The sequence below is a fragment of the Balaenoptera ricei genome, chromosome 10, assembly GCF_028023285.1.
Source record: "Balaenoptera ricei isolate mBalRic1 chromosome 10, mBalRic1.hap2, whole genome shotgun sequence".
Classification (NCBI taxonomy): domain Eukaryota; kingdom Metazoa; phylum Chordata; class Mammalia; order Artiodactyla; family Balaenopteridae; genus Balaenoptera; species Balaenoptera ricei.
Genome location: NC_082648.1, coordinates 2,208,759 through 2,231,405, shown reverse-complemented (window position 1 = coordinate 2,231,405; position 22,647 = coordinate 2,208,759). Strand labels below are relative to the sequence as shown.

The window sequence follows — 22,647 nt, the reverse complement described above, 5'->3', positions numbered from 1 at the left end:
CCAACCTGCACTAATTCCCCTTCCTCATTTCTGTCACAGGGCTTCCCACCTCGACTGCCACCACAGTACCCAGGAGACTCAAATCTTGCTCCCTCTTCCAGCGTGGCTTCTGTGTGCATTCCTTCTACAGTCCTGTCCCCTCCCATGCCGGCAGAAGCACTGGCTGCACCAGGTTACTTTCCTACAGTGGTGCAGCCTTATGTGGAATCAAGCCTTTTGGTTCCTGTGGGCAGTATAGGAGGACAGGTTCAAGTGTCCCAGCCACCAGTGAGTTTAGCACAAGCCCCCACTACATCCTCCCAGCAAGCAGCTCTGGAGGTAAATGGAATTCCTGCATGTTTATGTCTAAACTATATGTATAATGGGATAAAAATGACAAAGGAGAAACATAGGTTCCCCCCTGGTTTAGAATGCACTTGGAAACTATTGCGAACTAACTTCTGAATGACTTCTTCTTTTTTTTTTTTTTTTTTTTTTATTTATTTATTTTATTGATTGATTGATTGATTGCTGTGTTGGGTCTTCGTTTCTGTGCGAGGGCTTTCTCTAGTTGCGGCAAGCGGGGGCCACTCTTCATCGCGTTGCGCGGGCCTCTCACCGTCGCGGCTCTCTTGTTGCGGAGCACAGGCTCCAGACGCGCAGGCTCAGTAATTGTGGCTCACGGGCCCAGCTGCTCCGTGGCATGTGGGATCCTCCCAGACCAGGGCTCGAACCCGTGTCCCCTGCATTGGCAGGCAGATTCCCAACCACTGCGCCACCAGGGAAGCCCCTGAATGACTTCTTCTTGCAGCCGAGTGAAATGCCAGTGTGGGGCCTTGTTGCCACTGGCTGTTCTGTTGGGAAGTGAGTGTGCCTTGGAGGAGATAACCCTGCTAGCACTTCACTTCTCTAGCTAGCCCTTCAGCCATTGTTCTTATCCTTTCACAAACTCCTGCCATTGGCAGTCACCAGAATACCTTACCCTGCTGTGCTCCCGGTGGTCATTTTTGCCCCGCTCAGAGAAAGCTCTGAGCTGTCTTTGCACTTTGCTCTGCCTGCCCCGTTGCACGTTCTGGCGAGATGCTGGCTGCGTGGCAGGTTGTAGCTTCTCACTACCTATAGCAGCTGTTTCGGCTGATGACACACTGCGCGGTCTGTACCAGAGACTAGCTTTAGAAATTTCCTTTGCAATTTTAAGATGACTGTCTGTAGATGCTGAATATTAAGAATTATTAGTAAATGTAGTGCTTCTAGGACTTAGGGGAGGGATAAGGAAAAGGAAGAGTAGCTTATTGGGGATGGTCGACAATAAATAAACTGTATTACTGCCGAGGTGTGAATTATCCTTTCTGTTTACAGAGCACTCAGGGCGTCTCTCAGGTGGCTCCTCCAGAGCCAGTTCCAGTGGCTCAGCCACAACCTACCCAGCCTGCTACATTGGTCTCTTCTATAGACAGGTATGTGACAGTACAGTTCTCCTTTCTTGACTGGTAGATAGGATGGTAGGAAACTTTAAAATGTCTCACCTTTAAATCTCATCATAAACTGGACTTTTTTTTCCGAAGTGCACATTCAGATGTTGCTTCAGGTATGAGTGACGGCAATGAGAATGTCCCGTCATCCAGTGGAAGGCATGAAGGGAGAACTACAAAACGGCATTATCGAAAATCTGTAAGAAGTCGCTCTCGTCATGAAAAGACTTCACGCCCAAAATTGAGAATTTTGAATGTAAGTATTGCTGACTTCTGGGTTTCATATAGTTAGTTCATACCATTTAAATATTTCTGAGGTTTGGGTGTATTGATGAAAGTTTAGGATCTTGTATCACCCAAATGATATTGTTAAATTCTATATTTCTAAAAAAAAAAAAATAGAGAGTTTTTGTTTGTAAAACAAAGATCTTAACATTCTTACCAGACCCTTCAGTGGAAGATGTGTAAGTAGCTGAAAGGCTGATATTTTCTTAAGGTTTTCTTGCTCCTAGTTTAAGAGGCAAAGTAGCAGTGCTTCAAGGAATAGTGGTAACATTCAGCTTAAGTTCAAGTGATAACCTATATTACTTCATCACATTCAGTAACAGATCTGAGCATGGTTCTTCTGAGATATGAAGTACCTTTTCTTCTTTCTTTTTTCTTTTCAGGTTTCAAATAAAGGAGACCGGGTAGTAGAATGTCAGTTAGAGACTCACAATCGGAAAATGGTTACATTCAAATTTGATTTAGATGGTGACAACCCTGAGGAAATAGCAGCAATTATGGTATGTCTGTTTTCGGAGTTCCAAATTCTTCCTTCATACTTTATCTTCATATCCACTGCCCTAAGCAAATATGCAATATTTTGTAAACTATTTTGACAGTTAAATATTTATTTCAATGTGAATATAACTAGCACGCCAAACCTGTGATTTAGAGGTGCTTTTGTGTAGGGCATGTCTAACTAGGCTTTGAAGAACTAACTTACATATTAACTAAATAATAATACAGGTGGTATGCAGATAGGACAGAAGTCATGAAAGTGGTGATTGAATGACCTAAAACTTGGGAAACACTGGACTAATTAAGCTAATGTCACGTTTCTTTTACAGGTGAACAATGACTTTATTCTGGCAATGGAGAGAGAGGCATTTGTGGAACAAGTGCGGGATATTATTGAAAAAGCTGATGAAATGCTCAGTGAGGACGTCAATGTGGAGCCAGAGGGTGACCAGGGATTGGAGAGTCTCCAGGGAAAGGATGACTATGGCTTTGCAGGCTCTCAAGTAGGTTCACCGTTCCCGTAGTGAAGCTTCGTTTATGTTAAATATTTGCTAAATTTGCCTTGCACGATGTCCAGCGGTACCACATTACACCTGTAACTGAGATTATCAACATTTATGTTCTTGTTGCATGTGGTGATTTGCTTTGCCTGCTCATTAAGATTGAGTGAGAGAATGAATTTAATCACTTTTGTTTGTTGTAGAAATTGGAAGGAGAGTTCAAACAACCAATTCCTGCATCTTCCATGCCACAGCAAATAGGTGAATTTTTTTCTTTCCATCGTTTGTTCTTACCTTTGACCTAAGAAGTTATGTGCTAATAATGGAATCTTGAAGCTTTGTGTTAGTGACAATGTATATAATAATAATAATGCGATTAAATGGTTTGTTTCTTTTTAAGCAGGCCTTCCTACCAGTTCTTTAACTCAAGTTGTTCATTCTGCCGGAAGACGGTTTATAGTAAGTCCTGTGCCAGAAAGTCGATTACGAGAATCAAAAATTTTCAGTGAAGTATCAGATACAGGTAAGGAATTGCTTCTACCACATACATATATAAATCCTGTGTCTCTCCTTTATTGGAAGCTTGGTCATCAAGCAGTAGTTCAAATGATGACATAGACAATAAAGAATAGTAGAAAATTGAGACTGACCAACAGATAAACATTTGGAGACAGGGAAATAGGTGATGAATAGAGAGGATTTCAGCAAAAGGGCACAGAAGGGTGGCCATACTAGATACAGCCCGTGTGATTGATACTGTGTAGATTCAGCACTGCGTGTTTGTATCTCCATTTAGTGCTGCTGTATATCGTTTGAGGTTACTCCGTGTTTTTTCAGAAATAGATATTCATACGAGATCATTCTTTTGCTGGAACTGCTATACCACTTTGCCGTTTTAGAGCCTATCGTGTCCTTGGGGGAGGTTTTATACCTTGTTGGTCTGTGGCATTGTTGGGAATCCCAAAAGTAGATTGTTAAGACAGTCTTTTGAACCCACCTTTTTAAAAAGAACTGATTCTGAGTTTTTATTTTCCTTTGCAGTTGCTGCTTCTACATCTGCTGGCGCTGGAATGAGCTTGTCTCACTCTGCTTCGTCCCTTAGTCTACAGCAGGCCTTTTCTGAACTTAGACATGCGCAAATGGCAGAAGGGCCGAGCACAGCACCTGCCAACTTCCGTCCGTCGGGGCCGGCGTTCCCAGCAGCGCCCCCTCCCGTGATCAGCCCTGCTGGAGCGGCAGCAGTACCCTCAGCATCAGCCCCTGCCACGGGCTGCCCTCTTAGTGACGCTCCCACATCAGCCACTCAGTCTGAGGTTGCAGTGCCCGCTGAAAAGGGGATTGCTGGAGTTGCCACCTGCACAGGTGTAATACCCTCCAGTGGTCTCCCTGTACCACCTGCATCTGAATCCCCGATACTTTCCAGTGTGGTGTCAAGCATCACAGTGCCTGCAGTCGTCTCAGTATCAGCGACATTCCAGTCAGTGCAGGCTCCCACATCTGGGAGCGCTGTTTCCAGTACAGGCACATTCCCCCCTGTACCAGTCTCAATGGCGACAGCCTCTGCAGTGAGCAGTGCTGCTGCCCCCGGCGCTAAGCCTTCACCTGTATCGTCGCAGCAGGTGGCGGGCAGCATGGCCGGGGCAGCCTCGCTAACATCCGTGTCGGCCACCGCTCCGGCCCCAAGCCTAGCTGCACAGCCGTCCCTTCCACTCAGCAGCAGCACGCCTGCTCTCACTCGAGCGGAGACTGTGGTGGTTAGTGCGCACGCACTGGATAAGATATCTCATAGCAGCATGACCGGATTGGCTTTGTCCCTCCCCGCGTCATCTTCCTCTCCCTCCCTGGGAGCAGGGCTATCTAGTGCTGTTTCTCAGCCTGGTGTGGCTCATCCTTTGGTCATCCCATCAGCTGTAGCTTCTACTTCTGCCCTTTCCCAGGCAGGACCTACTTCCTCACCTTTACTACCCCAAGTAGCTAGTATCCCACCTTTGGTACAACCTGTTGCCAATGTGCCTGCTGTACAGCAGACACTAATTCATAGTCAACCTCAACCAGCTTTGCTTCCCAACCAGCCCCATACTCACTGTCCTGAAATAGATGCTGATACTCAACCCAAAGCTCCTGGGATTGATGACATAAAGACTTTAGAGGAAAAGCTGCGCTCTCTCTTCAGTGAGCACAGCTCATCTGGAGCGCAGCATGCTTCTGTCTCGCTGGACACGTCACTCGTCATGGAGACCACTGTCACACCAGGCCTCCCAACCACTGCTGTTGCACCAAGCAAACTCATGACTTCCACTACAAGTACTTGCTTACCACCAACCAGTTTGCCCTTAGGAACAACTGGTTCATCAGTTACACCAGCGGTCACTCCTGGGCAAGTTTCCACCCCAGTCAGCACTGTGCCAGGAGTGAAACCTGGAACTGCTGCACCAAAGCCACCTTTAACTAAGCCTCCAGTAAGCTTCTTGTTTTGAAATAGTTTGAAAAATATGATCACTCTTCTCCCCCTCCCCCAAAAGTACACGTTTTTCAATTCAGCCTTGCAGTATAGTTATAAAGATGCCTAGCTTGTGGTAGGTACTTGGTATTTATTAAATAAATTGATTGAAGGTGATTTTAGGATGTATGTACATTGAACATGAGATTTTTTTTTTTTTTTTTATGAAATACGGCAGGATTGGGGGTTAATTATGTTGTAAGATTTTCTGAGGGTGTGTAACAGTCAGGTAAAATACGGGCATTATCTCTGAATTGGTACAGACTGAAGAAAGCCGGTTCCCAAAAGGGAGCTGAGTGTTCCTGCTGGCGGCTGTGCACAGTAACAGTAGCTCACAGCCCTGTTGCCGTGAGAACGAAGCACGTTTTCTGCCTTGCTCAGATTCCGTACATGCGCAATTGGAGGGTTATAAAAAGTTGGAAGTTGGTGATGACTTTGATGTGGAGGAGGAGAAATGAATCTAATGCTAGGGATAAAATAACTAGAATGTGTTTTCTGGTTCTGCTATGGTGGCTTCCTCTCATTCTGCCATATTCAGTCTCTCATCTTCTCCAAATAACACGGCTGTGTTTCTCCTACTGTATTGTATGCTTCGCCCATCTTTCTGCATTGCCATTGATGTGAGATTCTTTTTACAGCAGGGTAATATAGAGGCTTCACTCAGACAAAATACAGATTACTTGATAGTATTAGATTTCTGATGCCTTTTGTTATCAGACCTGCCCCATGGTTATTTCTGAACTGTTTTGTTTTCCCAGGAAAGCCTGATAACACTGTACCAAATAAGAAGCTCAGGAGTATCTGGACTGTGCCTCTTGTGTCTAAACAGCCTTTGTTCTCTCTGCTTTCCCTAGGGGATAGCCTTTTACTAAACGTTTCTGTTCGTTTTATTGGTATGTCATGGTAACCCCTGTAATAGTATCATGGTTATAATGTCCTTTATTTAAGGTAGATACCAGAGTGTAACCCAGGTGACAAACTTGCCTTAACTAGATACATTTTATTCTTATGCTTCTGCATTTGAATTAGTTGGTTTGCTCTCCAGTATGCAGTCTTTACTCTTAGTGTCTCATGGACTTGAATTTCCCTTCGTGTCTGTAGGTGCTGCCAGTGGGTACTGAACTTCCAGCTGGTACTCCACCCAGCGAGCAGCTGCCACCTTTTCCAGGACCTTCACTAACGCAGGTGCCCCAAGACTTGGCAGATTTCTTTTTGTGCCTCTCCTTCCTTTCACAAAGCTTATTTAAATTCTCCATTGCATGATCTTGCCTTCTGGCTTCTATTTGATTTTGACTTAGTAACAACTTTCTTTTAAAACACCATAGCTGATGATACAGGCCCTACTTAAAGTAAGAAGCAAGTCATCTAAAAATCATTTGATATTAATATTTTGTCATATCTTACGAAAAAAGAAAATAGCAAACGTGACAGTTTGCCAAAAGAAATATAATTCCTCTGTCATTCATACTTTTGTAGAACAGTGAAAGATTAGACCATTGTGGAAGTAAAAACTTACATGTCATCAAAATTAACTGACAGTTCCTGAGGAAAGGGTACCACCCTGATAACTGGTAACGCCCTTTTTCTATGAGTTCAGTACAACCTGTTTTTTCTTGAATGTTTGACCTTTTTTTTCAGTGACCACCTAATGAAGTAATTGGGTGTAAGGGTGATGTTTATGAAAAACAGGTATTATATCTTAAAGTACAAAAACCACACAGCTCAGCTCACATGAGACTGCTCTGAGAAGAACTGAGACCAGTGACGTGAATGTGAGAGTCCCATCTCACAGTTCTGCTCACTACGGGTCAGAATTGCCTGCAATATTTAAATTATTATTTCCCTTTCCCACCCTACCCCCCACCCTACACATTAGTTGAATTCCCATAAATAAAGTACTTGGTATGATCCCATTGTAACTATGAAAAAACTTCTGACATGGGACAAACTAGTAAACATTGAAAATAAATTAGGAATTTACTTTAGAATAAGATATAAGAAAAACATGGTAAATTGCTAACTTGAAGTCTGAATTTATCCTACTTCTTTAATCCCAGATGTACAGTAAAACATAATTTAAGGAACTTGCCATAATAAAGTAATAACTCCAATAGAGAACCCATTCCATCAGCTGCTAAATTTTGAAAAAAAAAAAGCATTGTGAAAGTCTTGAACCTATTTTCTCATTAAAAACATGTATTCCAGTTCCTAAGAGGGCCCAAAATGTGATGAGAAACTGCAAATTAGATACGTAGTGGGTGAGGATAAGTGGATGGTGCTGCATATAGAGGGAGAAACATAGATGAAGGCTGGAGAGGCATAGGTTGATAGAAGCCAAGATAGTGACAGAGTATGTTAATACCATCTTTTATTCATAAGGACAGGCTTTCAGAAAGATGCACCCAACTGAAAAAGAAAATAGGGAACAATACAGTTAATCTACCAATCAATCTTGATACATTTTTCAGAATATATTTTTAAGGAGAGGACAAATAGTTAACTTTACTATTTCTAAGTAACATCAAACATAGAAGGTAAGAAAGAAGACTTCAAAACTGTAAAAACATAAATATAACTGAGTTTTTCTGTGGCTTGAGAACTTGACAGTAAAATTTTGAGAGCTTGTAATTCATTCAAGCAGTACAACTAAGTTGAACTTAGGATATTGAGCTTGATGTTGAGTGAGCAGACGCGTGTTATGCTGTGTGGCCCTGAAGCAGGAAGCGGTGTGCCCTGTGGAAGCTGGCTCTGGCTGTGCCCGGGGCTGTGCTAACCATGTTGTGTCCTTCAGCCCCAGCAGCCCCTGGGAGATCTGGACGCTCAGCTGAGAAGAGCGCTCAGTCCAGAGACCGTTGTGCTGACGCCTGCAGTTGGTGTGAGTTCTGATGAAATCTCCCCACAGCCCTAAGATATTATATTCCTGGGATAGAAGCTGTAACCTAGACCATTATTAATGCCTTTAACACCTAATCAGAGTCGTTGCTTGTTCCAGTCGACAGAAGTGAGACGATGAATGAGAGAGTAACACTGACCCGGTAGTGTACCTATGGAAACAATTTGATTCGGGAGTCACTTTTCTTGTCTTAACTGTGGTTAGAATCATACCACAGATCAGTTCTATGGACTTTGTGTTTATGCTTTGGAGGAGGCTATATACTTTAAGTTTGAAGTCTTAACTTCTTCCTTTTAGGCTTGTGACACAATAATGTTCTGATTAAAACTACTTTTTCTATGAATATCCAAGTTATACTTTTGAGCATTCCATGAGAAAAATTAAGAAAGCAGTTTGGAAAGGTTAATACTCAAAATTTCTTTTAAAAATCTCTAAAATGCCTGTCTTTCTTTACATCAGACTTATTTTTAGGTTATAAAGTCACTCTTTTTAAGTCACTGATGCTAAAGACGTTGTGTATCTGTGTGTGTTTGCAGCCCGTGTCCGTGGTGGCTCCAACAGCAGTTGTGGAAGCAGGAGCCCAGCTTCAGAAGGATGGTGAGAAAGCATCCTTCTTCCTCTTTATTCCCACTTCCAGACCTTCCTGTAATTGATGGTAGAGGTTACTATTTCAGAGACACATTCTCGAGAGTTCGTAGGTGAACTTGAGACTGTGTTGAACAACATTTTTATGTATTTCATGATTGAGGAGCATTGATACTAATATTGAGAGCATGTAATATCAGCAGAGTTGTGAATTTTTTACTTTTTTTTTTGAGGGGTAGCATGCCAGGGAGTAATGATAGTTTCTTAGCATAAGACCCTTTGTTATTATTAGCTCAGCCAAATCCTTGCTAAGAGATACAAGGAAATTCAAGCATATTTATAAAGTTAATTTATTGGCCACCTCTTGGCTTTTGAGATATATAGAAATATAGATAAGTTTGAACAGCATGGATGGTAGAAATACAAATGTAAGATTTCAGATCATCAGTTTAAACATTATAATTTTTTTTTTTGGCTGTGTTGTGTCCTCATTGCTGTGCGTGGGCTTTCTAGTTGCGGCGAGCGGGGGCTACTCTTTGTTGTGGTGCGCGGGCTGCTCATTGCGGTGGCTTCTCTTATTGCAGAGCACGGGCTCTAGGCGTGCGGGCTTCAGTAGTTGTGGCACACAGGCTCAGTAGTTGTGGCTCGTGGGCTGTAGAGCGCAGGCTGCAGTAGTTATGGCTCATGGGCTTGGTTGCTCCACGGCATGTGGGATCTTCCCGGACCAGGGCTCAAACCTGTGTCCCCTGCATTGGCAGGCGGATTCTTAACCACTGTGCCACCAGGGAAGCCCCCAAACGTTTTTATCTATTTCTGGAGTCTTTAGAATTGGCCTGTCCATAAATATAATCTTTTTTAAAAAGGCACATTTCCAACTTAACTTTGTAAAAATTGTCCATACCAACAACTTAAGTGTTTTCTTAGAACTTTTATCACCATGTGCTTAGTCATAAGTTCATTATCAACTACTAGTGCTGTAAAGTTTTGTTGTAAATCTCTTTTCACCATCAGTCCCACAGAACCTGGGAACTGTAACACTTATTTTTTGTTGCCTTTTCCTTCAGAATCATTTATAATCAAAAGTGAAAATAATTGAATGAGATATGCTTAATGTAATTTTATATAGCACATGCTTGATAATATTTTCCCTTTTTATTATATCCATTCTCCTCAACACCACCTGACATAAATGTAATTCCCTGTGTAACTATTAATAAGATTACCTGAATGCTCTTACTTCTTCCTGTCTTCCTTAAGTGCTAAATTTCACTTAAAACCTTTCTAAAGTAAATTATTTTCAAGGCAGTCACAATCTGAATTGGCTCTCATTTTAAAAGAAGTGACTTGAAAATCAGTGGAACAGATTAGAAAGTCTAGAAATGGACAAACTAAAATGGAATGTAGAAAATGAAAAAGGTGGCCTTTCAAATCAGTGAGAAAAGAGGGGATATTTCAGTAAATGGTTTGGGACAACTGGACAGCCATCTGGAAAAAAGTAAAGATAGATCACTAGCCTAGGCCAAAGTAAATTCAAAATGGAACAAAGATGGAAAATGATGTCATAAAATAGGACTGTACGAAAACAAAAGGAATCTTTTTTTTTTTTCCAACTGTCTAGAGCAGGGTTGACAAACTTGTTCTGTAAAAGGCCAGGAAGGGAATATTTTAGGTTTTGCTGGCCATACAGTCTCTGTCATAGCTACTCAAGTATCCAACATATTGTAGCCTAAAAGGAGCAATAGATAATAAAGGAAGGAGTTTAACTGTGTTCCAATAAAATTTATTTATAAAAACAAGCAGTGGGCTAAATTTGGTCCACAGATCATAGTTTGCTGCTCCCTGATATAGAGAAAGATGTTATTATTACATTTAATACCCAACCCAGAAGCATTAATAGATTTTAAATTTCTGCATGGGGAAGAAAAGTACTGTTCTGTCCAAAGATAAATGGAAAACTGGGAAATGTGTGTGTTGTATATTCGTATCACAAAAAGGACTACTTTTGTTAATATAAAGAATTTCTGTAAATTTGGCATGGACCAAGAAATAATCAAAAGATACAGAAAAAAAAGAAACTTAGACATGAAGATATTTAACTTCCTTCATGTAACAGAAATGCAGAATAAAACTACAAGTGATCGTATTTCTCACCTGTCCTTGGTAAATTCAGAAGTTTAAAAGCCACTGGTGACTTGGTACAGCCTTTTTGGAGATCAGTTTATATCTGTCAGCGTTTTAAATGACAGCGATTCAGTATTGGGTTGGCCAAAAAGTTTGTTCGGGTTCCTAAATGAACTTTTTGGCCAACCCAGTACGTCTATTTTTAGGTATTTATTTCACAGATCTATAAGAATATACATATTAGAGCACTTTTATAGTAACAGGAAGTTCGGAATAAGTTAAATTTCCATCAGTTGAAGACTGGATAAAATACGGTACATTTTAAAATTTTTCATATGTATATAACATATACATACACTACAACACTATGCAGCCATTAAAAAGAATGAGACTGATATGGAAAGATCTCTAAGTTACATCATTAAATGAAAATATCAAAATCAATATTCTACTAGTTGTATAAAATAAAGAAAATGCTAGTATATATTAATTATCTCTAGAAAGAAACTCAAACAAGTGATTGTCCCTGAAGAGGAGGACCTCGGTGGCTTTAAAGTTGCTCAAAACTACTTACCAGTGATTCTGCCACTTAACACTCTCCTGTTCTAGGATTTTGCTTAAGTGTTGCCTAAACCAGTTTGCCATAGCTGGTTTTCATTTAAAAGTGGGTCTTTAGTATCCTAGGTAAAATCTTATTGTTCGCTTCATTTATTTCTGTCTTTGAATTATAGGATGAAATTGTGGTGTCATTGCCTGTTAGCCTTAGTTTTTATAGTATCTCTTCATGTTTGAGTTACGCCGTGAAGCCGCCTTGTTGCTGTGTGACTTTTATTCCTCCAAACAGTGCCATGTCCTCTGTGCGCGTATACAAGGGAAGGTAGAGGGTTTCACAACGATACAGTCTTTCACACTCAAGGTGTCTAGTAGGAAAGCAAACAGTAACTGTTTCCCCTTGTTGGACAGGGTCAGGGAAAGGGAGGTAAGGAAGTCTCCCTTGCCTGTAACAACTTTCTTCTTCTGATACGTAGTCTCATTTTGCTGTGTTTCTGGCTGAAGCAAAAAGAAGCCAACTAAAAAGAGATGCTGATTTAAGTTCTTTTCCTCCTCCATGTACTTGTTTCAGTGTCTCAAGTCACAGAAGGTCCTATCCTAGCACCCACTTCAGGAACTGGTGTTTTTAAGATGGGGCGATTTCAGGTAAGACAGTCACTGCTGGGGGATTGTGTATATAATAAAAAAGGGATTCCCAATTTGGGGGGAGTGTGTATATAATAAAATTATTATCTACGTTTTGGGACCTAATTGCCATCAATGATATATTTCTTTTATATAAAGCACTTTTTAGCTCTTTATCATTTTCCCCTCTTAAAAATAATACATGCTAATTAAAGAAAATAAAGAATATTTAGAACAGTAGAGAAACAGTAGATAGTCACAATGTCTGCCCATCCTTCCACCCAACCCCTGGGATTACTTTTTGGGGTGTGTTTCTTTCTATTCCTTTTGCTCTGTACATGTGTGTATCTAAAATTGGCCCTGCTTCTCCTCTGAATGATATTGACACTTTGTAGCTTTTTCCCATCTAGTAGTAGGTTTATCTAACCATTTTCCTATTTTCAGTCATTAGGTTGTTTCTAATTTTTCCAACATAGTAAGTAAAGTAACAGTGAACATCTTTGTATATAAAAACATTTTCCATGTTTAGGATAATTTTCTTAGGATTAATTTCCAAAGTGAAAATACTGAGTCATCATCAAATAATACCATCTAATTGTATTTTCCCAGTTGGGAAACAAGTGAACATTTTCTGGCTTAGTACATAGGGCCATACAAGCTTTGAAAATCTTTTTTTTTTTTCTTTTTTCTGTTTTCACACCTGCTTTCTAATTATTCTCATGATAGCACTTGAAGTTGGGGATATTAGGTCATATTTTTCTCATTTGTAAACTGAGGTTCTCAGAGTTTGTCGCCACCCTGAGTTTGTATTTATAATACATTGTCGAACTAGGACAACAATCTAGATCCTTCTTTTAGCACCAGCTAGTTGTGCTGATTCTTGAAGCTTAGCTGGCATTTAACATTTATTAGATTTAATCTTTGTAGTTTTTCTTGTTCACAAGCAACCTTCAGTATTCCATGACCTGTTGTTATTGATATTTTCATTAAGATGTAATCTGAGTCCTGTGCACAACGTGAGATGTGAAAGTAGATAATTTACTTAGTTAGCTTAGCCAGCTGCTCAGAATCTACATCTAATCTGTACATCTCAGTATAGATATGTCATGCTCTACAGTGAATGGTATTCAGTTTATTTTCACAGTCAGAGATGGAGGGGCTATGTAAACAATCAGCCTACTCAGACTGGGAAATAAAGTGATTCACTTTTGGTCTCTTCCATCAGGTTTCAGTTGCAGTGGATGATCCCCAGAAAGAGGGTAAAAATAAGTCAGAAGATGTAAAGTCTGTTCATTTTGAATCCAGTACTTCAGAGTCCTCAGTGCTATCAAGCAGTAGTCCAGAGAGTACCCTGGTGAAGCCAGAGCCCAATGGAATAGCCGTCCGTGGCGTCTCTTCAGATATGCTGGATAGCGCCCGTAAAACTCCTGCCTCAGAAGCAACGTCAGAAACTGGGCAGCCTTCCAAGGTTGGACGTTTTCAGGTGACAACTACAGCAAGCAAAGTCGGTCGTTTCTCCGTTTCAAGAACCGAAGACGAGATAACTGAGGCAAAGAAGGAGGGACCAGTGGTATCTCCTCCTTTTCTAGATTTGGGACATGATGTTCTTCCTGCTGTGATACCAAAGAAAGAGAAGCCCGAACTGTCAGAGGCTTCACATCTGAACGGGCCGTCCTCTGACCTGGAGGCTGCCTTCCTCGGTCGGGATGTGGACGATGGCTCAGGGAGTCCGCACTCCCCGCAGCTGAGCTCAAAGAGCCTCCCTGTCCAGGGCCTGAGTCATTCCTTCAACTCCTCTTACATGAGCAGCGACAATGAATCAGATATTGAGGATGAGGACTTGAAGTTAGAGCTGCGGCGGCTACGGGAAAAGTACGTGCGTTTCTCCTGTGAAAGGGTACCGGCAGAGCTGTATGGAGGGCCGGCTCCCAGAGCTAGAGGGGGCGGTGTACAAGAGCTGGCTGTCTGAGTGTAGTTCTTACAGAACTGCTTCAGCACCTTGGCATTACTCTTAGCGTGTTATTGTTGTCAGTGGCTCTTTTGCGTTGTGAACCTCATCTTAGCTGTTATTGGTCTACCAGGTGAATCTGGTAATGGCACTGGGATATAGATTACGATAGCAGGTTTTCTTGGTCACATTTGAAGAACTGGGTCCGATTCGCAAGTTCAGTATTCCTGTGTAGAGCTTCCAAGTCAGGAAATCTCTTTCTCCTAACACATCACCAACCATTTGTGGTTGGCTAGGAGCTTGCTGGAATTTGGCTTGGGTAATGGAGGCCAGCAAGAGGAGCTGACACACTAGAATCGCAAGGTGATAGCAATTAGATTCAGTACATTTGGGGGAAGGATTCATTGATGAGTAAATATGAATGGAGGTTAAATAATGTTGTTAATTCTTGTTTGAACGAAGGTGGTTATACTATTTTTGAATTATGCTTGGTTATCTTTCATAGACATCTTAAAGAGATTCAAGACCTGCAGAGTCGCCAGAAGCATGAAATTGAATCTTTGTATACCAAACTGGGCAAGGTTCCTCCTGCCGTCATCATTCCCCCAGCTGCCCCCCTTGCAGGGAGAAGAAGGCGACCCACCAAAAGCAAAGGCAGCAAGTCTAGTCGCAGCAGCTCCTTGGGGAATAAAAGCCCTGGACCAGGTCAGCCATGGCTGTCCCATCATTTGTTTTTGTCTCCAAACGTGCATGTAACCTACGGAACATTTGTTAAATTTCGAAGGCGTTTGACTTTCCTAATATGCTTGCTTCCTTGCCTTGTCTACTCCCCATATTTATAGAACGTCTTTTAAGTTTATGGAAGACAGGTCAGTGCTATGACCTATTCCTTTGTAATCCATATTGCCTCCGTTTATAGTCGTTGTTGAGGATAAAACACTTAGCTTTGCCTGCTAACTCATGGAGCTCACATTTCACCAAGCTCGTAGGCAGTTGAGAGAAAATACATTGTTCTCTGTTTAGTAAAGTCCAGGTAGATTCTTCCTTTTTAATGAATGAATTGGTCATAATTACAACTGGGATGAATGTAAATTTCATATAGGTATTTTGGGTATGTCATATGATAATTTCCTTGGCTAAAGTTTTTGTTTTATTTATCTATATTGGGATAAAGAACTTGCTAGTGTTTATAATAAAAAAAATAGTTAAATCATAATCTCTGGAAATGAATTGTAGTTTGCCTATTTTTTATTATGATAACGAGTTTTTACCCTTTGGTGAAATTATGGTAATGTTAACAGATAACTAGTTGAAAAGTAAAAGCAGCTAAAATAAGTTTATACCTCATACTTGCTCTTCAGTTCTAATATAAATGTGTTGGAAAGCAGTTGTAAACTTAACAGCTTTCCATTCTCTGGAAGCTTTCAGAGACCCAAACCTTTTCTCTAGCACACGAGAACCAGTTCATTAGGAGACGTGATTATAAGCAGTAGCCGCTAATTTAGGTTCTGAGCCCAGTTTCGACCTTCTTTTTGCGTGGACGCCTAGTCCACTAGCTGCTAAGGAAGAGAGAAGTGAGTCCATTTCAGGCCACCTGGCTAATGATGGGAAGCCACCTTTTAAGAATAATTTTAAATATGCATTACTCTCTAATCCCTACGTCATTTTTGACACCTCTTTTGTACTTGATCTGACACATGTACAGAAAGACTAAGCAGAGACTGTCTCTGGAACCAATTTGTTTCATGATCCAACTCAGTGTTTATAAGAGGGTAAAAAAGGCAATGCTGAGATTGCAAAATGGAATTCTCTCATGCCCACTGCCCGTGCTAGTCTTTCTTACTCAGCTCAGACTTGGAATCATCCAGGTTGTCGACGGCTCAGCATCTTCAGGGCTGGGGTCCTGTAGCCCTGTTGCCTGTTGAGTCTCCTGCTACGTCTCACTTCCCCTCCTGTCAGTGAGACCCTTGCTCTTTGATCTCCTGTAGTTTTTGGCCCATTATTAATCGCTCAGTGGGACACATTGGAGGAAAAACAGTGCCTGTCAGGTGCGGTTGGAAGGCTGTGCACGTTCCCTCATGCCGCTGTGTCTTTTGGCAGGTAACCTGTCTGGCCAGAGTGCAGCTTCAGTCTTGCACCCCCAGCAGACCCTCCCCGCTCCTGGCAACATCCCAGAGACGGGGCAGAATCAGCTGTTACAGCCCCTTAAGCCATCTCCCTCCAGTGACAACCTGTATTCAGCCTTCACCAGTGATGGTGCCATTTCAGTACCAAGCCTTTCTGCTCCAGGTCAAGGTAAGAAATCAAAGCAGCCAGCATCTTCCAAGAACATTAAAATGGAGATATTGCCATATGTGGGACAAAAGCCTGGTGAGGAACCTGTTCAGGTGGGTTGGAGGAGCAGCTGACCAGGAACCAGCCGCATGGTACCCACATGGCTCCTTGGGCTGTAAGAGGAGTGGGTGACGACTAGATGAGGTGGGGGTCACTGCTCCCGTCGGGTGGAAATAGGTTTTTTCAAGGGACTACAGTAAAAAGTGACATCTGTGCCCCTGTGAAGCCTCAGTGAAATGAATGACTCCTTTGGGATTTGGAGCTTATGCTTTAATACTAGACTGGGATTTCCTGGACCACATTCTAAGGAGTTTCAGCCATTTCTGAAAGTTAAGGCATTTGATTAGCCAGTGTAGACTTTTAAAATTTCTAAGTATGAGAGACACATACTAAAATGAATTCAAGTCCATTCAAGTTTTTACCTACAATCTACTCCCCTAATATAGGTTAATAAGCAAATGTTTAATAAAATGATCACTCAGAACATTTCTGTAGAGGAAAGACCTTCTGGTAACATTAGAACAGAAGCTGAAAAGAGTTGGGCATGTGGGTGGAGAAGAGTGAAATCAGGAATCTAGATAGTGAAGTAGGTGCTTTCGCCACAGCGCCACAGAAGTTAGGCGTTAGGCCGCCTCCCAGCAGGATGAGTGTACTTGGGGGAGGCGCTCGGTCTGGGCAGGTGGCGGGACTGCGGCCTGACCCTCCTGCCCCACGTCCGGGCCTGTCCTGGAAGCTCGTTCCTCTGTGTGCTGTCCTAGCGCATCTCACTCTCCAGCCTCGGGTTCTAACGTCTCGTAGCTGTGTTCTGTCTCTTCTCTCCCCGTTCTTCCCCGTTCTTCCCCTCTCACAGGCTGTGCGAAGTTTAACTGTGCGTCTGAGCAGGTGACGTTCAAACCTGGTGGCAGGAGGACCCGATTTCTGAGTACGCCCTGCTTGGCTCTTTGTGTGTAACACCTTTACTCCTTCCTTGTCCTTGTGTTTCTGCCGCTTGGATCTGTTCTTTCACGCAGTCCATGTGCATTTGTCTTGGCTGAACTACTATTACCCTCAGAAGTTTGGGTCTCTGTTAATTATGATAAAAGATGTAGAAATAACAATAGCTTTCTGTGAACGTCAAAATAAGTTTCTGGAAGAATTGCCTCTTCCTAGGCCCACGACAGAGGGCACGGGGTCGCTCAGCATGCGAAGCCTGGGCTCACAGCCCTGCTCAGCACTGCCTCCGGCTGTGGCGTTAGAAGCCACAGAAAGCATCTTGGCCACTGGTACCGGGAAAAGTTACACCCTATTTTTCTCTTCTTCTTCAGAGTAGGTCGGAATCTTTTTTTTTTTCCCCCTCAATTAAGCGTAACCATCTATCAATTGAAAAGATGCTAGAATCTCTTCATTGGATGTTTTCACCACCACTACCCTGTAACTCCATAAAATCAGAATTTCAGAAAGGGTTTCAGTGTAGTTCTTCTTATAAGGCTTACTAAAGACCGAAGGGCCAGCACATGCAAGCAAAAATGGGCTTTTTAACAAGAATGCTGGGATTTCTCAGCTTTCTTCCCCCAAACAAGGCACAATAGCAAGTCACCCAGCCTCTCCAGCCCATCTCCCCATGTGTGGAATGAAGGTGGTCCTACACAAATCAGATAAGATCCCATGCACAAGACATTATTTCTCTCTGATTAAACCACACCTACCTGGCACATAGCAGGTAGTCGGTAAACGTATGTTGAAGTAAAAATTTTTTAAACAAAAATAAGGCTCAAGTAGAAAACCTTTGTTAGAGCTCGGGTAAAGATCTCTGCTAAGGCCTCAAACTTCTGATGTGGTTTATTGAAGTGCTTTTTAAATGCATGTGCTCGGACCATCGTTGTTTCTGAGTATGGTTCACAGGTCCTTGGGCACTGGTCTAGGGCTGTTTAACAAAGAGGGAGGTGGAAGGCTTACCCAATTTGGTAGGTTTTTGAGCACTGAGATCAATAGCTTTTCTGGCAAGGCTAGGATGGACCAAGAATATTAGCTCCTTGACACTTAAGTAAGCATTTAATTTATATGTCCAGCTAGAAAGAGGAAAAGACATTAACAGTAGGAGACAAGTGTTTTGAAGTAAAATGTGATGTGTCAGGCCTGTGTTATGTAGCCTGAAATGTCTAAGAGGGAAGAAAGAGAACCAAGGCTTTTTTGTGAAGGAAGTGTAGTGTGACAGGTACCACTTCAGATTAATTAATTCAGTAAATTCTCATCACACTCTTAAAGGTAGGTGGTATTACACTGTTGTTCAGGTGAAAGTGGTTAGAAGTATTAAATTTTATCACTTCCTTTTGGGTCTTAAAATGAGAGGCCCTAACTCTGTTGAAGGCATGTCAGTGTACATCACGTAAGCCTTGATGAACAAATCACAAGAGGCAGGTTTAAAGCAAATATGGAGGGCCCATGGTTAGGACTCGGCGATTTCACTGCCGTGGCCCCAGGTTCAATCCCTGGTCAGGGAACTAAGATCCCATCCTGGAAGCTGCGCAGCGAGGCCAAAAAAAAAAAAAAAAAAAAAAAAGCAAATATGGAAAGAGATCCGGGGCTCACAGGCATGGGGTCTTAACTAGTCTCCGATGCTTTACTCTATACTTTCAAAATAGATAATGGTTTGGAAGCACGGCTTGGCTTAATGCTTTATTTATGTTCAAAAGTTGCTTGTTTTCCACATTTTTTTTTTCCACATATTTTTAAAGATTTTTCTAGGAGGGAAAGGGTTAGTATTGTATGTCTAAGATGTGGAAATATAGTATTAGCCAATTTAAATTAAAACTGTAACAATGGTACCATCTGTCAGCCTCCTGTGGTAGAATTGTTAATGCATTTAATTGAGTGCTTTGTTAACAACCCAGCAAGAGAAGCAGGAGCGGGGGACAGGGTCGGTGGAGAGACTGCTTGGGTGTTTGAAATTCAAGCAGTGAGACCCAGAGAGAGAGACTGGGGTTCCTCCCCATCCCGAACCTTGGTGCAGGGCATCGCTCTTCTAGGTACAGAGACTGGGTGTGGAAACTCACTTCTGCCAGCCGGGAACCAACAGCCAGGAGGGTCCATCATACAGAATGGCATCTGTGGCAGGGCTCCCGGGTCCCTCCAGTCTGTCTCCCCTCCTGCTCTCTCTTGCTGGGACTTTGTGTGCTGTTTGGAGATTCTAAATATTTTACACACTGATGTTTCCTTATCTTTAACACATTGCTCTCTCTTTGTGCTTCAGGGAAGATGGTGAAAAAAGTCTGTCCTTGCAACCAGCTCTGTAGTAATTATCCTTTCTTTCTGTTACTCCCGGCCCTTGATTGCAAAGCCTGTTGCCCTTGAGTTCTTTGAATCCCGAAGCCTCACGACTCTCGGACTCCCAGCTCCCGTCCGGCTAGTCCTGCACCCTTTTCTGGTGTCGTCTTTAACATGCTCAGTTGCTGCCACTGGCTGTCCTTCCAGATTCAGGGTCGCCTCATAGTGCTCTCAGTGACGGCCCCGTGCCCCGTTTCTGTGACAGCTGTGGGTGGAGGCGCCTGCGGATGTGCTTAGGGGCCTCGGGGAGGCCTGGCTCCTCAGGAGAGAGTCCTGTAGTCAGAAACGTGCGCCCGCCGCTGTGCGCCCACGGGGATTCAGCCGGGGTCGCGGCCTGCGAGAGCCCGGGCCCTCACATCGCAGTGGGAGCGGCTGCCGGGCTGCTGCGGGCCGGGGCCCCCTGTGTAGACAGGAGGCTTCTCGTGAGAGCGAGGGCAGTTCAGCAGCCCGGCAGCCGCCGAGAGGCCCCCGCAGAAAACCCTGTGCTGGGGCGACTGGCAGCGCGCTGTGCCTCATAGGAGGCGTTGTTACCAGGATCCCGCGGTGGGGCGGGCATGGGCCGGGGGCATGTATTACGGCAGGAGAACGTCAGAAAGTGAATTTCTGGTGGTAAAGGATGCACGACTTTTAGAGCTTTCAGCAGAACTGAAAAAGGTTCAAAGGATAGTCAGTATCCTCTCGGGAAGGCAAGCAGCGTCCTCAGAAATACCCGCTTTACCAGTGCTCTTGAGCGCTTTACTGCTACAGCGGGCCAGACGCACTCCCCATTCTCCTGGGTTTTATTAGCCAAGTCAGCTCTTCCCGGGAGTTCATTCCTGGTCAGAAAGGGATGTGTGTGTTTGTCTGTGTCCTTCTTTAATGGGAAAGCTGTTTTCAGAAGCCAGAATGAGAAGGTGAACTGGGAGGCTGACTCTCCCCCGTGGCGTAAGCCCCACCACGTTCAGAATCCAGAGTCGTGTAACAAGATGAGGCCATAAAGGGGCCTCAGCGCCAGAGGCGACGGGCATGAGACCAGAGGGTGTGGTTCTAGCGCCAGCAGTTTGTGGCCAGCAGTGCTCAGCTCTGCAAGCTTCTGAATTTGGCTTTTGACAGCTCTGCTCACTTGTGGTTATGTTTTGTTTTCATCGTCTCGCTCACCATCAAGCTTGCGAAGCAGCTGTCATTCAAGGAGGATGGTGGTCCTCATGCATGTGATGTGCTTGCTCTCGGGATCTCGCCATTAGCACGACCGCCATCCTCGCTGCCTGCACTTCCCACCCCAGCGCTGTCTCACTGCTGCTGTTCAAGGAACGCTGTCTCCTGTGCTTTTCCACTTTGCACCTGGGCCTCCTGTTCCACAGGGAGCTTACGCTTCCCTTTACACGGTGTGTGTGGTAGCAGCCCCCGTGGCTCTGGCGGGCACTGGGAGTGAGCTTGACAACATGTGCGGTCGTCCCGGGTTGTCTTGCCTTGGTGATAAGAAGCACATGCCCCTCGCACTCTGCAGCTTCACCTCAGAATAGCTGTTCCTCTAGGACGCGCGTGCTCGGGTGTGCCATTCCCGGGTGGCAGGGTGCAAGCCGGCCTCAAGAGCAGCAGTGGATTACAGGGGGCTTCTACATGGCGGAGTTGCTTCCAGTGTGCTGCTGTGCTCTGGTGCCGCTTGGATCTTGAAAGCAGGAAGATGCATGCATTTAAATATCTAGCCCCGGCAGTATTTGGGGATCTTAAGTCCTGGTGGCTCACAGCCTACCGCGGCAGCTTTCATTTATTCTGCAGCAAATGCGAGATCTGGTAAGAAAGCGGGGGGTGACGGGAAAACACAAGACGTGACTCTTCTTTTCCTCTTCCCTAAAACTCGCCTCTTCGAATAATCGCCAGTGTGCCCTCCAGCAGAGCCGAAATCAGGCAGGACACAGACTCCTTTCTTTCTCATCAAACCGTAGAAATAGAATTCCTTCATCACAGCCCCAAAGCGTCCTCCCCCTCCGCACCCCTGCCTCAGCCGGGCGCGCATGAGAGTGCTTGCTCTTCTGGGGAGTGGGGGCTGTAGAGGCCTTGAAGCAGTGGAACTGAGGTCATCTTCGGGAAGCCACGCCTTCCTGGAGCTGAAAGACTCAGGCACACCGTAGAGAGCCCTCCTCCTGAGCGCTCGTGGTTCTTTACTCAAAGGAAATGGGGAGACGTTGAAGCCTTAACTCTCGCAAGTTTGCGTTTGCAAGTCACGTTTATGGGTCCAGGTGAAAAAGGTTTCCGACCAGAGCATGCTTTCTCTTGTCGCCCCTTTCTGTGAAAGAATGGCTGAAGACCATGATGGTCCCCACGTGGTTTGGGAGCCCATCTTTCCTGGGGCTTGTCTTTGCTTCCCTTTAACTCCTCCATGAACCCTGCCCAGTGCTCCAGGGATCCCTTCTCTTGCCCTGTTCTGCAGCATTCTAGAGCAGCCAGCCTCACTGGCCACACTGCACAGCCCTCCTCTCCCCCAGGTGACGCTGGGCATAGAGGCCCAGCAGCGAGTGTCCGTGCTCCAGGATGCCATGAGAATGGGCAGGAGGAGGTCCCCGCCCTCTGTGCCTTCCCTCATCCGGAGTTGTTCAGCCTCGTCTGGAGCTCCTGAAGAGAACCTGTTTTCACTACCCTGTGATGCCAGAGCATTTGGCTACATAAGACCCTAGAACCTTCCTTTTCTTGCATGGCTTCCCACTTCATCCTCCCCATTCTGTGGTTTGCCATTCATCATCCTCGGAAGTTTTTCCTCTCCCTGAAATTACAACCCAAGCCGCTTTTAATGGTTGTGCTCTGTTGCTTCTTCTCACTTTAGGGACCAGCAGCACGAACACCGTTGGGGGGACCGTGAACAGCCAGGCCGCCCAGGCTCAGCCTCCTGCCATGGCGTCCAGCAGGAAGGGCACGTTCACAGATGACCTGCACAAGCTGGTGGACAACTGGGCCCGAGACGCCATGAATCTCTCAGGCAGGAGAGGAAGCAAAGGACACATGAGCTACGAGGTCAGTCTGCCCCTTCTGCCGTTTTCCGGATCCATCAGAGTATCACTGAGCATGCGTCTCGCTCG

General features: G+C 44.1%; 1 protein-coding gene across 16 annotated transcripts in view; it reads left to right on the top strand.

Annotated features, from left to right (window-relative positions):
- Positions 1–22,647, top strand: part of WNK1 (WNK lysine deficient protein kinase 1) — a 134,918-nt gene that overhangs the window by 109,010 nt on the left and 3,261 nt on the right. For 7 of the 16 annotated variants that reach the window (XM_059935058.1, XM_059935057.1, XM_059935055.1 and 4 more), the window contains 16 exons: positions 40–318; positions 1,339–1,436; positions 1,545–1,707; positions 2,120–2,236; positions 2,564–2,737; positions 2,938–2,995; positions 3,135–3,257; positions 3,776–5,193; positions 6,336–6,419; positions 8,026–8,109; positions 8,664–8,724; positions 11,957–12,030; positions 13,235–13,881; positions 14,463–14,662; positions 16,058–16,252; positions 22,395–22,582. In XM_059935058.1, coding sequence (XP_059791041.1) covers positions 40–318; positions 1,339–1,436; positions 1,545–1,707; positions 2,120–2,236; positions 2,564–2,737; positions 2,938–2,995; positions 3,135–3,257; positions 3,776–5,193; positions 6,336–6,419; positions 8,026–8,109; positions 8,664–8,724; positions 11,957–12,030; positions 13,235–13,881; positions 14,463–14,662; positions 16,058–16,252; positions 22,395–22,582 — 3,963 coding nt within the window. The remainder of the gene's footprint in view (positions 1–39; positions 319–1,338; positions 1,437–1,544; positions 1,708–2,119; positions 2,237–2,563; positions 2,738–2,937; positions 2,996–3,134; positions 3,258–3,775; positions 5,194–6,335; positions 6,420–8,025; positions 8,110–8,663; positions 8,725–11,956; positions 12,031–13,234; positions 13,882–14,462; positions 14,663–16,057; positions 16,253–22,394; positions 22,583–22,647) is intronic. The other 9 variants (XM_059935062.1, XM_059935071.1, XM_059935070.1 and 6 more) reach the window with 5 other exon arrangements.